Here is a 14896-nt window from a genome sequence, read left to right on the forward strand (position 1 = left end):
CACGTTTTAGAACGTTTATCAAGCTCTCTGATGATGCATATTATGTCAGTATCCCTCTACCCCAGTTGTAACAATCAAAATGTTTCTTAAAATAGCCAGGTGTCAGTAGGTACAGGAGTATGGCAAAAAAAAAACTTCACAGGGTGGTGCAACCCAGTGACACACAAAAGGAAAGCAGATTATGGACATACAGGGGAAAAAGAAAAGACCACATTTTTTTTTTTTTTTTTTTTTTTTTGACCAGGACGCTTTAAGATGTAAGCTCTCCAGGGGACCTTTATGCTTAGAAAATTTGGACAGATATCTGTAGTAAGGGGTAGAAACTTCAGAACTGTATCCGAGTTTCATTCCTGATCTCTGGCCACTGCTGTCACTGAACTTGGCTTTTCTTTTGGAGGTCAGCTCGTAGCAACTGGAGTTTCTTTTGGATCTCAGTCAGTACACCGATTTTCTGCTCCAAAATAGACAGTGACTGAGCAATGCAAAAATCCACATCACAGTTGATTCCGTCGGCTGTTTCCTGGATGGCCTCCCACCACTGGCTGGATCTCTTCCAGGAAGCGACCGGTTCCTTTGTTAATGTGACCTCATCACTTTCTTTCTCTTCTTCTTTCTGCACGGTGGGTATTTGAATAAAATCATCCCTGTGAAGGGACTTCTCTGAATTCGTGTTTTCCTTTTCTAACATTTGTGGTCCTTCAAGGTCAGTTGGAGAGAGGCAGGGTTGGTAGGGTCTTGCTTCTAAAGCTAACTCCTTGACTCTGTTTGCATACCTTAAAGTATTGAGTGTATTTTCACAAGAAGTCATCCCGGGTGAGATCGTAGCGATCATACATGTGGAGGAGTTCTGGCCTATGAAGGAGTCCCGTAGCACCTGCGTCAGTTTGCTGGCTCTGAATGGGGTATGAGACTTGTTCTTACCCAAAGCCCTGATGCATTCTTTCAGGGCTAACAGGCTTTTATTTATCTCAGCCCCTTCCAACTGTCTCTTCCGGGTGGCCTTGGCAGTATCGGCTCCCCTTTCGTTCCCAGCTAAGTCAATGAGGGAAAACTTGCCGTGCAGTTTTCCTCCGGCTTTGAGGATGAGCTGGAACACAGCATGGCTCCTCGATGAGTGAGCGTTGACAGAGGTCTGTCCAGAAGTCCGGCAGCTGTTTCCGAGCTCCACCAGCCTCAGGACGTCCTCCACGCAGCACACCTCCTCCTCCTGCAGCCCCACGACTTGCACTTGCTGATTTCCGTCCTCGAAGACCTGCAACTTCTTCTTCCAGTTTAACAGATCATACACCTTGCCACCGTAAATCTCAAAAAATGTTCCATAGACTTTGAGTTCCAGTGTCTCATAGGCGGGGTTTCTTAGTAGGACGAAGACATCCTGAGCCACCAGGGCATAAATGCCCTTAGAACAATCTTGGGCCTTTCCTGTAAAGGCTCCACCCATCGTGTGGGTTTTTCCACTGCCAGTCTGCCCGTAGGCAAAACAAGTGGCCATGCCCTTTCGGAAGATGGACTCCACGAGAGGCCGGGCAGTGAACTGGTAAACTAACTCGTTGGATGCTGTGTCATCAAAGGCATGGTCAAAACAGAAGGTCTGGTTTTCCAAGTAGCGTGTCAGGTCCACCTTTTGTTTCGACTCGTGTACCATGACCACATTGTGCGAGGGGATAGTGATGATATCTAGGTCGTTCATGGTGGTCTCTCTCTCATTGAGTGGGCGCTTCCTCACACACACACAGATCCGGTGGTCTTCTAGGGGCTCTAGGCTGGACATCTTGCTGCTGTCTAGATGTCTGCGGTACTCCTCAATCATGCGCATAATCTCATAGTTTGGGTTTCCAGTGTTGATGTCAAGGGCTCTTTTAGCTCGGATCTCTAACTGCAGTCGTCGGCGCTTCTCTCGCTGCTTCTGCAGCTTTTCAATTTCCCTTAGGCAGGGGGATTTTTTCCGCTTCATCAGACAAGGGTTGCTGGGGACCACCAGGGCTTGGCTGTCCCCTGAGGGTGTCTCGTGTCTATGTGGGATCGTTGGGATCCAGTTGGTGGTTGTGCACTGGTCCCCAATAGCAGTGGTGGGCGTTGCAGACATCGGGCGCAGGGGTCTGCATGACCGTTGGTGTTCAGCAGAGGCCAGAGCTGGATTCAACAGAAGAACAGTCTCCAGTTCGATTTTCTTACCTTTTTTAACTCCTTTCTCAACCCACTCTACTGTGACCCAAGAGTTTTCTCTATTGATCTCTGTGACCACAGCCAGGTGGATCCGTTTGTCACTGCGCTGGATCGCCACACAGATGCCCACCTGGAAGTCTGTAAAGTGAGATTTCAAAGGTTTAAGGGGTGAGAGGCGTGGGGCGAGAGGAACGCAGAACTGGCTGGCCATGGTGAGTTGGTGGTTACCAGGGCTCGCTTTCTGAGCCTCTTAGTGTTGGCACAACAGGACCTGAGTCCAAGCCAGCCTGAATGTCCTGAGCTCGAGCACAGGCGTGCGTTGCTCCCGCCTTTGTGAGCCAATTGCCAGGGCATTGGCTGAGGGCCCTCACGTCACAAAAGGACGAAAAGAAGATGCTGATGAGACTGAGGCCTGCAGGCAAAGAATCAGTGGTACCATCTGTGTTGTTAGGCAAGTGTAGACGCAACTGAAACAAATTGTGCGCTGCCAGTGAGCATGGATCTAAGAAGTGTGTGTATGTTTGTTTGATGAGCTATGGATGGGGGGGGGGGGGGTCAGGGAATACAGGAAACAAAAGAGCTAGAGGAAGCATGGGTTTGGTACATGTTAACACCATTAATGCTTAAGAGTTATTTTCAACTATCTGTTCTCCACTGAAGTCTTTTGTTGTTGTTGTTGTTGTTGTTGTTGTTGTTGTTGTTGTTGTTATGGTTTTGCTTTATTGTATATAGCTATTGTATATAGTAATACCTTTCTTTTTTTTTTTATTAATTTATTCTTGTTACAACTCAATGTTTATCCCATCCCTTGTATCCTCCCATTCCTCCCCCCCACCATTTTCCCATTATTCCCCTCCCCTATGACTGTTCTTGAGGGGGATTACGTCCCGCTATATATTCTCATAGGGTATCAAGTCTCTTCTTGGCTACTTGCTGTCCTTCCTCTGAGTACCAGGCATCCTATTGGGACTCTAAATGAGAGACGCATGGGAGAACAGCAAAATAAAAGGATACAGAGGGTCCTAGAAATCTACAAGTAGAACAATATGATAGGCAGATCTGGGCCCAGGGGTCCCGCTCAAACTAAGGCACCAGCCAAGGACAATACAGGAGGTAAACTTTAAACCCCTTCCCAGATCTAGCCAATGGTCAGAATATTCTCCACAGTTGAGTGGAGAGTGTGATACGACTTTCTCACGTACTCTGGTGCCTCACATTTGACCATGTCCCCTGGAGGGGGAGACCTGGTGGCACTCAGAGGAAGGACAGCAAGTATCCACTGAAGTCTTAACCTGAGTTCTGTAGTTCCGTTTAAGCACAGCTTTGACATCCACTAGAACGCTCCTGAGATCAGTGGGAAGAGAAAAAGGTAGGGATTTTTACAAATCTGGAGCTTCAGAAAATAAAAATGCAGCAAGATGCAGCTGAGGAATCAATCCTCTAATTGTCCCATCCTTCTCCACACTTGTCCAATACTCACAGTATAAAGTTATGCAAGTTTAATGGACTTTCTCATTACAAAATCAGAACGAATGGAATGGAGCAGGTCGTTGCAGTGGTTAAGGAAGAACTTTTTTTTTTTTTTTTTTTTTTTTTTTTTTTTTTTTTTTTACAATAGCATCGGAGTTTGCAAACACAAGATGCTTATCACATCCCAAGTGGTTCTGACAGCTACAAAGTAGTGTGCTTCCTGTCACCACAGTGCTTGAGAGGAGTTTAGTAATGGCAACTCTAAATCCCTCCAGTAATTACACCTACGGCCTCATTGTCTTAACGGAGAGACATCCGTGGAAAGAAATAATCCATCCCACCCTAAAACACTCGTGTGTGTGTGTGTGTGTGTGTGTGTGTGTGTGTGTGTGTGTGCTTGCAGTGAAACACTTTACAAGTTGCTAAGAAGGAAATAGAAATAGCGTTCATGGGAAAACAGATAAGATTACTGGAGTGAAATTTATACTTAGTTGAGTGTACAAATTTTTTCTAGTAGCATTTCCTTTCAAATAAAAAAAAAAAAACTGGTTCAGGTAATGTAAGATAAGAATGATGATGATGCCTGAAGGCCAACCCCACTCTTTCCTTTGGGTTGTGAATTTGGTTGTGTCCATAGTCCTAGCTCTGAGAAAACATGCTGCAGCACAGTGTTCTTACCACTTTGTCTCAGAACAAGGGTCACTACAGAAATAAATTCTGTTATAAAATAACTTCCCTGTGGTCCTTGGAAGTAAGGTTGAAAAATCTTAGGTCACCAATAAATTGGATGAATGTAAAAAATGTCAATTTTGGTGAAGATAAGGTATTGTGCACCAATGGAGAAAGGAGAAAAAAATCTATGCCATTTTGTAATATTCAATTTTAATTGACCACATTAGGAACAGGTAAACTTATACATTAAGTAAATTATTTTATTATTTCATAGGCATTGTGTAAATATTGTCATTTCATCTATTTGCTACCTTATACATTTTCTTGCATTCTTTTGAGATAGGGTCTTAGGATACCATGTAACAAACGTTGGACTCAAACTTGGGTATTTAGCTGAGAATGACTTTGAACTTTTCATCCTCCTGCCTCCATCAAGTGCTGAGATTACAGGCATTGTATTGCCACCTTGGGTTTTATATTGTTCTGAGTACCCCACCTAGGACTTTATGCATGCTAGACAAACTATCAACTGAGCTACATCTCCAGTCATAATAGCTTCCAAAGGAGACCCCAGACCCGTGGTCACACAGATGGTCTAAGTTTATCATAGTGAGTCTCAAACAAAATGTACACACCTCAGTGTCAGAGCAGCTTCTGGTGACCAGTGACACATAAGGGGGATGGGAAGAGTAGGAAAGCAGGAGAAGTGAGTTGTTAGTGTGTGCAAATTGTACACACGTTGCCCTGGGTAAAGGGTAACTTCTGCTGTGACAAAGCACCATGACTAAATGCAAACCAGGGAGGAAAGGGTTTATTTGGCTTAAAATTCCATAATACAGTGAAAGAAATTGGGACAGGAATTCAAGTAGGTCTGGAACCTGGAGACAGAAGCTGATGCAAACACCCATGGAAGGGTGCAACTTTCTGGCTTGCTCATCATGGCTTGATTGATCAGCCTGATTTTTAAATTACTATTTATTCACATGACATCCTGATTGCAATCCCTTCACTCCTATCTTCCTGTTCCCACCCTTCCTCCCTCTTCTGCCCCCTTTCCTTCCTCTAGAACTCTGACAGGTGGGGCCCTCCTTCCCTACAGTCTGACCACAGCCTGTCAGGCCTCATCTGAACAGCCTGCTTCCCCTTCCTCTCTGTTTCTACAGTGATCAAATCAGGGGCACCAGAGTTCATTTCAGAGGCAGTCCCCTGCTCGCTACCAACCCCCCCCCCCACAACTTCCACACTTGGAGAATGAGCTGTCCATTGGCTACATCTGAACAGGGGGCCCAGGTTCTCAGCTTGCAAAGCCCTTGGTCGAGGCATCAGTTTGTGCAGGCCCCCATAGGTCCAGATCCACCAGCATTGATAGTCTCTTTGTGGAGTTTCTGGTGCCCTCCCTAATGCCATCTTTCCTACTATCCCCCAAGTCTTCCATACATCTTGCAGCGCTTCACCCAGAGTCCAGCTGTGAGTGAGTCCCAATATCTGTCGTGATCTGTCCTGGGTGGAGTCTCTCAGAGGACATCTATGTTGGGCTAATATCCTCTTCTAAGTGATTATAGACCATGTGTGTCTTTCTGGGTCTGGGTTACCTCACTCAGGATGATCTTTTCTAGTTCCATCCATTTGCCTACAAATGTCAAGATTTCCTTGTTTTGCATAGCTAAGTAGCATTCCATTATCACTCAAAATGGGCTTGGTGCTCTCCTATCAGTAATTCAGAAAAATACTCTACTGATGACTATTTTGAAGCCTTTTTCTTAATTGCCATTTTCTTCTTTCAGATTAGTCTAGTGTATGTCTAATTGAGACATACACATATGTAATATTGTAAAAAAAAATAAATTAATACCTATTTTGTTGTAAAAAAAGAATTGTAAAAACCACACTCATGTTAGCCATATTTTGTTCCCTTACCCTAGTAATTCTTATAGCTAGGTAATAGAGGGCCTTGATCATTATGTGAAAAATCAGAGACTAAAGTTTTCTTTGTGTTATTTTGATTCCCCTCTCTCTGACACACTGACGATAATCTGCCTCCCCTTGTTTGTGGGCCCATTTCTTATTTCTAGGCTCACGTGGTCACCCTAAGATATTTCATGTGTTTCCTCAGATTAACTTCACATCTCGATAGCTAAAGAATTGACAAAACAGAAACTTCAGATTAAAAAACCCATGGGAGATACATTTTCTTTCTGAAAATAGCATTTTTTGGAAACTGTGTGTGTGTGTGTGTGTGTGTGTGTGTGTCCAGAGGTTGATGTTAGGTGCCCTCTTCAATCACACTTTTTAAAAATATTTATTTATTTATTTATTTGTTTATTTGTTTATTATGTACAGAGTTCTGCTTGCATGTACACCTGCACACCAGAAGTGGGCACCAGATCTCATTATAGATGACTATGAGCCACCAGGTGGTTGCTGTGAATTGAACTCAGAACCTCTGGAAGAGCAGTCAGTGCTCTTAGCCTCTGAGTCATGTGTGTGTGTGTGTGTGTGTGTGTGTGTGTGTGTGTGTGTGTGTGTACGTGTGTGTGCACATGTGTGCGTGTCTCCAGAGTTTGATGTTAGGTGTCCACTTCAATCACTCTTAGCCTTACTTTGTAAGACATTGTTTTTCATTGAACCTGGAACTTGGCTGCTTCAGCCACACTGGTTGGCAAACCTGTCTCAAGGGTTGCTTTCACTGTCCTCCAGTGCATGGAGTTACAGATTCACTGTCATGCCTTGCTTCTGTGCGATTCTGGGGGTCTGACTTCAGATCCCATGCTTGGATAGAAACACTTTTATCCGTAGAATGTTGTCTCCTTATCTGGTCCTTTGTGAATGTTAATTGCAATTTTCTTGCTTTTAAAGTCTATTCCCCTAGCTAAAAGTCAATGTATCCCTTTATCCTCTCCTTTAGTTCCATTATAATTTAGAGCTACTCTGTCCCTTGCTGGTAAATAGAAGTCTTCTGAACTTTTGACAGCATTTGACATCTCAATGTAATGTGACCTGGTTTCCCCGTGCAGCTTTACCCAATTAGGGACTCAGGTTATTTTTCACACGGAACCTTGAAGTTATTTGAACATATGTTTATTAGTTCCCTTACTCTTAAACGCATTAGCGTCTCTGCACCACTCAATAAAGGCAGTGCAGATTCTGTATGAAGACACACAAGGCACATTGTCATCTGTTTCCTCTGTGTCCACAGGCCTCACCACTGTCCACACTTAGTCTAAAGGAATGAAAGTATACTAAGTGTGTTGTAGTTCAAATTATGGAGAGTTGATGGGTGGCTTTTCTATTGTGACAATCTGGAATTTCATTTGCAAACAAAAAATTATCTCTGCTGACATGAAATTTAAGACCACACCCCCATAACTCTTCCCCCACCCCTGCAATTTATCCTGAGGGATGAGTTCATCTAAAAAGACAGTGAGGATCTTGAGTAATGAGACAAAAGCAGCATTTGTTACAGTGTGAAAGCCCAGATAAAGTTAAGATACTGCCTCTGTCTATGGCCCAGGCAGCCATTTGGTTGATGAATCAGTTGAAGATTGTAGAAGCCAATCTCCCTACACCACTTCATATATTTGAGGGAGTTTAACCAAGCAGTAAGCACCTGGGACATCCTTTCATGAACTTGGTCCAGTCCAAGGAATCTTGCCCTCAAAGAACTGACCATTTGGGATGGTCACTGTCAGCTTGAAGGAATCTAGAATCACCTTCAGGAAGGTCCTTTGCCTATGCCTTTGGGTTGTCATATTAATTGATGTTGGAAGACAACTCTCAGCCCTGGAAGGAAACATCCTCTTGAGAGCTGAGTAGTGGCAAGCTTGCATCCCTTGCTGCCTGGTCCTGATGGTGGATGTAATCAGACCAGTTGCTTCAGCCTCCCCCTTGGCTTCTCAGCCATAATGGACCACTTTTTTGAACTTAGAACCCAAATAAACCCTTCCTCCTGTAAGATGCTTTTTCCAATATATTTTATCACAGTAACAAGAAAAGAAAATGAGATACCACTTACCCATGTTCTTGCTAAACTTATGCTGCAACAAAAAGCTGAATAATAGATACTATTCATTCAGACCTCCCATTTCCAAAAGCCTAACATGTACCAGGTATATGTACGGGAAAGTGGTATGACAGAGAAGTAAACAGAAAGTGAGATCAGTAGTTTTTATTAATTATGAACATTTCCATTTTGAGGCTTGTCAAAATTTCATTCTGGAGCAGAATGTGATTTCAACTCTCCTTTAACATGTGAACCACTCAGGATATGTTAAAGTGTGTGTTTATTTTTTTTAGCAATGTTTTAAGAGACACTGATCAGCTGCTGGGTGTGTTTGAACACAGAAGTGTGGCATATAGGATGCAGCCATCAGTACATTTCATTCTTCAGAGGGGGTCAGTAGACTTCCCCAATTCTCTTTGAAGAAGGAGAATGATCATTTTCACTTTTTAAAAGAATGTTTTGTCCTTCAGTGTGTTCAGAGTTACCTTCCTAAGTACTAATTTACCTGGTGACAATTGTCTGAAACCTAAATGTCTGTTGGTTAAGGGTATCCATCCATCCATGTAGTTATACAATATGGCAAAGACACCATTTATCAGTGCTTCTTTCACTTTAAACTGTGTATATAGGTTATCTCTCAACTTACACTTTTACTATGAGTATTGAGAAAAAGGCTAAATTTTATTTATATTCTACGTACAAGTGCCTTCTACTTGAATCTCTAGGCAAAGCTGAAGAAGCCATTCTGGTATGCACATTTCTTATTCAGTTACAGCATTCTCTCTTCGTTGCCTTCAGAGTTTTCCTTATTAGGCCACAACTTTGATGTCTTTAAGACAACTTTATGTGGAACAAATGTGGCAAAGGGTATTGTCTTAGTTGGGGTTTCTCTTGTTTGATAAAACATGACCAAAAGTAAACTGGGGGCGGGGGAAAGGGTTTGTTTGATCTTACAGCCTTGATATTAATTTCCCAAATGTGAGAATAAAGTATTATATATGAATCTAGGTTAAAAAAAGAAGATTCTTGAAGAGTGGGAGGGGCTGCTGCCTGACTAATAAAGTTGAGAGCTTGATCAATCAGACTTGCTCTCCTTCCTTGTGTCTCGCATTTCTCAACAGGTGATCTTCCTCCCGAGTTTTAGTCGAACCCTGCAGGTCAGGGCAAACAAACAAACAAACAAATGTCCTGACTAAATGTTATGAGACAAGGAACTTCATAGATGTCATTGAGTTCTTTCCATGTTGGTCATCTACTGCTGAGGGTGGGGGCATACCCTTAATTATGGTGAGACTTCTTTGGTGAAAAATAGTTTTTGACTTGTAAATGGTTATAAATTGGAAACAGCTTCTGGCTTAAGGATGGGTTATTGTGTTCAGTTCTTCTTTCAGCAACGGGGCCCTATTTTGTATAGACTTGTGTAATACCTGTGCACACTGCCTCGGGTTCTGTGAATTGATGTGTGCCAGTTGGGCGTGGTTTTTGGAGGGCCTTGGTTTTTTTTTTTTTTTAATCTTTCATTTCCTCTGACTCTTAGAATATTCTCACATTCTCTTTCCAAGGCTCCATGAGCCCCCGAATGAGGGATTTGATGGAGATTTTTTATATAGTGAAGAGTGTCCAAGGGCACGCTTTCTGTGAAAATTGTCTGTCTGCAGTTTTTTGTATTTGTTCTCAGTAACTGGTGATGGAAGCTTCTCTGATGATGACAGAGCAAGGCACTATATTATGAATATAGATGTATACCCCTAGAAGTTATGTCATGGCTGTGTTTATTTAGCAAAACAGTAGTATTTGGTTTTCTCCTAGGTGCCTGGCTTATGTAGTTTTAGGTGTTTGGCCAGTTGAGCAATTTTGGGTATGGGTTCAATCTCAGGGACTGGGAATAAATTCAGATATATGTTGGTAACTCCTACAAGCTTATGCCACTATTGCACTAGCACATCTTGTAGACAGAACACCATTGTAGATAGAAGGATTTAGAATTTACGTTTTTCCTTTGGTAGCATGTAGAATGCCTTCTATTACCATGAACACTAGTCCATTTGTAACAAGATTCTACAAAGGTACCAGATATGTGTTATCTTCAACAATATGGACTTACTGTCAGTTTGTGGAAGCTACCAATAAATAGCCTTGGCAATAGCCTGGGTTGTTTAGAGATTTCTGTGGGACCCTTTGGAAAACAACTTCCAATATTCCTCCTCCCAGCCCTTTCTTTCCTCCTGCTCCCTGTTTTTCTTTCTTCTAGGTCCCTGGCCTCTCTAGTTTCTTCAGTTCAATTCAACCTCATTGTCCAACTATAAATCTTGACTCTACTTTTCTATTTTAGGACTATTCATTCCCTTATCTGCCAGTCCCTTATTCTATAAGTAACCAATGTGTGTATACACGCTGTAGCCTGCTTATCAAAGACCTAGCACCTAACATCAACATGTGAGTGAGTACATACCACAGGTGAGGTCTGGATAACTTTACTTTAGGGTTTTCTGGTAACATTTTACCCATTTATCTTTAATTTTGCTTTTAATATCTGAGTCCATTGTGTTAATGTACCATATTTTTAATCTGTTCATATGTTGATATTTGCAGTTCTCTACATAGAGACATCTAGTTGGACCAGAATTATTAGTTGAAGATGTTTTCTCTTGTCTAGTGTGTAATTATACTTTCTTCACCAAACAGTAGGTGCCTGTGGGTATATGGATCTATATCAGGGTCTTCAGATTGATTTTATTGATCAACGTGTCTGTTTTCATTGTGACATCATGGTGTTTTTATTACTATAGCTCTGTAGTATAATTTGAGACTGGTAGTGTTGGTAACTCCAGCAGTTATTTTGTATTTCAATATTTATTAGCAATTCTGATTCTTTTTTTGTAGTTCTGTATGAAACTAAAAATTATCCTTTCAAGTTCAGTGACAATTGCGTTGGAATTTTAATGGGAAATATATTAAATTAGAGGATAGTTTTGGGCAGGATGGCAAGTTTTCCTATATGTATCCTACAGATCCATGAGCACAAGGGAGCTTTCCTTCTTCTGATATGTTCTTCAATATCTTAATATTATTGTTAAACAACTCTTTTACTTGTTTGGTTAGAGTTACCCTAAGATATTTTATTAACATTTTTTATTTTTTACATATACATTTATATTATTACACATATATACAATAGACTACCAATAGCAAGAAGAACCATGACACAATCAGGAATTACATAAATGTTTCATTCATAGTGTTTTGGCTATTTGTATTCGACAGCCTTGAAGAAAACATCTTTCCTATCTTGGTACATCTAAAATTCTGAATGTAAATCAATCTCCATCATATCTTGTCATTATCAACTTAAAACATCTACCTAGACCTAAAAACATCTTAATCCCTAAACAACTAAGCTTAATTGTAAAACTAAGTTACATTGTCTTCAACTACGTCAGAGACTTGAGAAGGAATACACTTCATTACCTGAGTATGCCGGGAGTGCAGGTTAGAAGGCTTCCAAATGAGAAGGTGACAGAGACAGTTTGCTACCTGAGTAGTCACCCAAAACTCTCTGTAATGTTGGAGCATCTTCTGCAGCCTTCTGGCCCAACATATCTGACAGACATATTTGAGAGGCAGGAACTATTGAGGACTTGCTTACCCTGTCTTGGCAGAGTTTGGCCATCGACTCTGCCTGCATCCAAGATTGTCCCCTTTTTAGGCAGAGTTCTATCTGTAGTAGAAATGAGGACATTTTCCCCAGTGGCTTGTTTGCCACATTTGAAGCCAGCTCCGTAAGGAAGTTCTTTGATGCTCATCATCCTCTTTGAGGTAGGCTGGGTGTCGCTAGGAGTTAACCTGTCAGTGAACATTTAAAATAATAAAAACAATTTCAAATGCCATATTCTGTATATCTCTGAGGTTTTTGAAGACCTTATCTGTCTTATCTTCCTATAGAATCTTACCTTATCTTTCTATAGAATCATATCTATCTGCAGCACCTAAGACATATATTCTTGTGATAAAAGTAGTAATTGACATGACCATGATTTGATGAACTAACAATTAACTTGTATAACTTATTTATCCTAAACAGCCTGCAATAGCACTTTCAAATTCAAAGTATTTGAATTCTGTACAACAGTATTTAGGATTAAAATTATTTTGTTTCCGTATACAAAATTCTATACCAGTGAATTAAAAATAACCTTGTAAGTGACAAATGAGGCATTAAGTTAAGGAGTAGATTCACTAATCTTCTTTTTATTTCTATATTGCCTGTTCTTTCTTTTCAATGCCTACTGCCAGATCTAGGAATGTAAGATAAAGAAAAGAGAGACATCGCTGAGTCTAACCTTGTTTTCTCTCTAATAAGACCCTAAGATATTTTTGAGTCTACACTGAAAGGTATTTTTTTTACCTGAGTCTTTCTCAGTCTGCTTGTCATTTGTATATAGCAAAGCTACTAATTTTTCTACATTAAATTTGTATTCTGCTAGCTTTCTGAAGGTGATTGTCAGTTGTAGAAGTTTCCTGGTGGAATTTTTAGGGTAACTTAGGTATACAATAATAATCTCTGTGGATTAAGGTACTATTAATTGTTTGCTTCCTATTTGTGTCTTCTTGGTCTCCTTCAATCATCTTATTGCTCTAGCTAAGAAGTCAAGTGCTATAATAAACAAGTATGCAGAGAGTAGGCAACCTAGTATCATTCCTGATTTTAGTTGAAATTCTGTGTGTTCCTCTCCATTTTAGTTGATGTTGGATGTGGATTTTCTGCAAATCATCTCTGTTGAGATAAGTTTCTTGTATCTCACTCTATCCAAGATGTTGGATCTTGTCAAGGTCTTTTACCCATTTAATGATATGATCATGTGGGTTTTTCTACTTTCAGTTTGTTAATTTTCTGATAAAATTCAAGACTGAAAATTTTTCTTGCTACTAGTCCTCTCCCACTAATGTATATAGAACCTCATAGCACCCATAGCAGACTTCTCTCTTATCATTGTTTTCCTGGCATAAGGGTGGTCATACCATGATTTCCCTTGTACTGTCCCTTGTCATTCCTCTCATCACTCTGTAGCTGTGTGTTTTGAGAAAATTGGGGTTTGAAGCCTGACTCCTACTTCTGTGACCTTGAATAAGCTTCTGTGACCTTGAATAAGCTTCTGCTGAGGTATCTCATAGATAAAGGATACCACTACCATCGACCACAAGGAGTTGCTATGAGGAATATAGACCTTTTCATCAAAAAGGTACTTCCAACAGTAACTGCTACACAGTAAAAACAAGATGATTGTTACAGTATTTGTAACATCTGTTAACTTGCTCTTATCATACTTTCTGTTTCTGCTATGTGTAAGACAAGCCACAGACTTAGTGTAAACAACATGAGACCCAGAGTAAAGCCTAGGCTTTTAGCTCAGTTAAGGATTCTTGTCCTTGAGACAAGGAAAAACAATTTCTTGAAATTCCAATTTCCTCATCTGGTTGTGTGTGGTTAAATACTTGTAATGGACAAAATCTCCAAATACTTCCCTAGCTCAAAGGAAAACCCTACTCTGAAACAGGCATAATTCCAAATGTGATGTAATTATCTTAAATTCAAAGAGTTTCTTGAAAGTACAAAAGTTCTTTGATGAATTATGGTAGTGAAATTATTGGAAAAAAAATCTTGTAATGGAAGAATGCATAGTTCATGCACTGGGAAGATGGGTCATCCCAGCATGAGAACTTACGTGTTGGTTCCTAGTTTCTATGTAAAGAGCCTGGCATTATAGTCTTAACTATAATCCTAGATTTGAGGTCATAGGGACAGGAGGATCCTTGGAGTATAATATTATTTTTGCTGAACTGTTCAGTCTAGGCTTCAGTGAGAGGGCCTGTCTTAAGTTATAAAATAGAGAGAGAATGAGAAAACTCAGACATTGACTTCTTATCTCCACATACATATGCATACACATGCATATGCTTGCTTCTGCATGCATACAGCAATGTGCACACAGAACATACACACACATACATATACGCTCATGAGAATATACAGATTTAATAGATCATCAGACATTATAATAAAGTCCTTTAGAAAACCATAATTTGTTCCTGTTGTGAATTTATGTAACTATGTTGAGTTTATTTATATTTATTTCTTTATATTTATATTATTTATGTTTATTTCTTTAATCAGAACAAAAACTCATAAACGTTAGCTTCCAACCAGATTTGATTGAGACTAAGCATATTTCATACTTAAAAGCAAGCTTTTCTCATAGCCTACTATTGATCCATTTATGCTATGTGAACCAAGCAATTAGGAAAACATAAAAGATGATTCAGGAAGTACTTATAAAAGTCCTAAATTTCATTCCGAAGAAAATTTATGTTCTTGAAATCATGGTATTTGAGCATGAGGTACAGAGAATGGCATGAAGTCATCACCGGATTTGTATTATCAATGATTTATTTGTGGTAGGCTTACATTCTACTTCACCAGCCTTTAAACGTAATTTAAGAGAAGAGGCCTATCTCAGATTGGAAACGAAGAAGTAGTCCTTTTTATTAGATTCTATTCTGAGTTGTAATTACCAGTGTCATTAATTAAGT

General features: G+C 40.4%; 1 protein-coding gene across 1 annotated transcript; it reads right to left on the reverse strand.

The window, feature by feature from the left end:
* Positions 1-370: 370 nt before the first annotated feature.
* Kif2b (kinesin family member 2B) lies at positions 371-2377 on the reverse strand. Its single transcript, XM_051157817.1, has one exon. It carries the CDS (start codon positions 2375-2377, stop codon positions 371-373), a length of 2007 nt encoding a protein of 668 aa, XP_051013774.1.
* Positions 2378-14896: the final 12519 nt, after the last annotated feature.

Source organism: Acomys russatus, chromosome 16 (genome assembly GCF_903995435.1).
Source record: "Acomys russatus chromosome 16, mAcoRus1.1, whole genome shotgun sequence".
NCBI lineage: Eukaryota > Metazoa > Chordata > Mammalia > Rodentia > Muridae > Acomys > Acomys russatus.

What these genes read in the sequence shown, in the direction of transcription:
- Kif2b (XM_051157817.1), bottom strand. Translation starts at nt 2,377, where the DNA reads ATGGCCAGCCAGTTCTGCGTTCCTCTCGCCCCACGCCTCTCACCCCTT.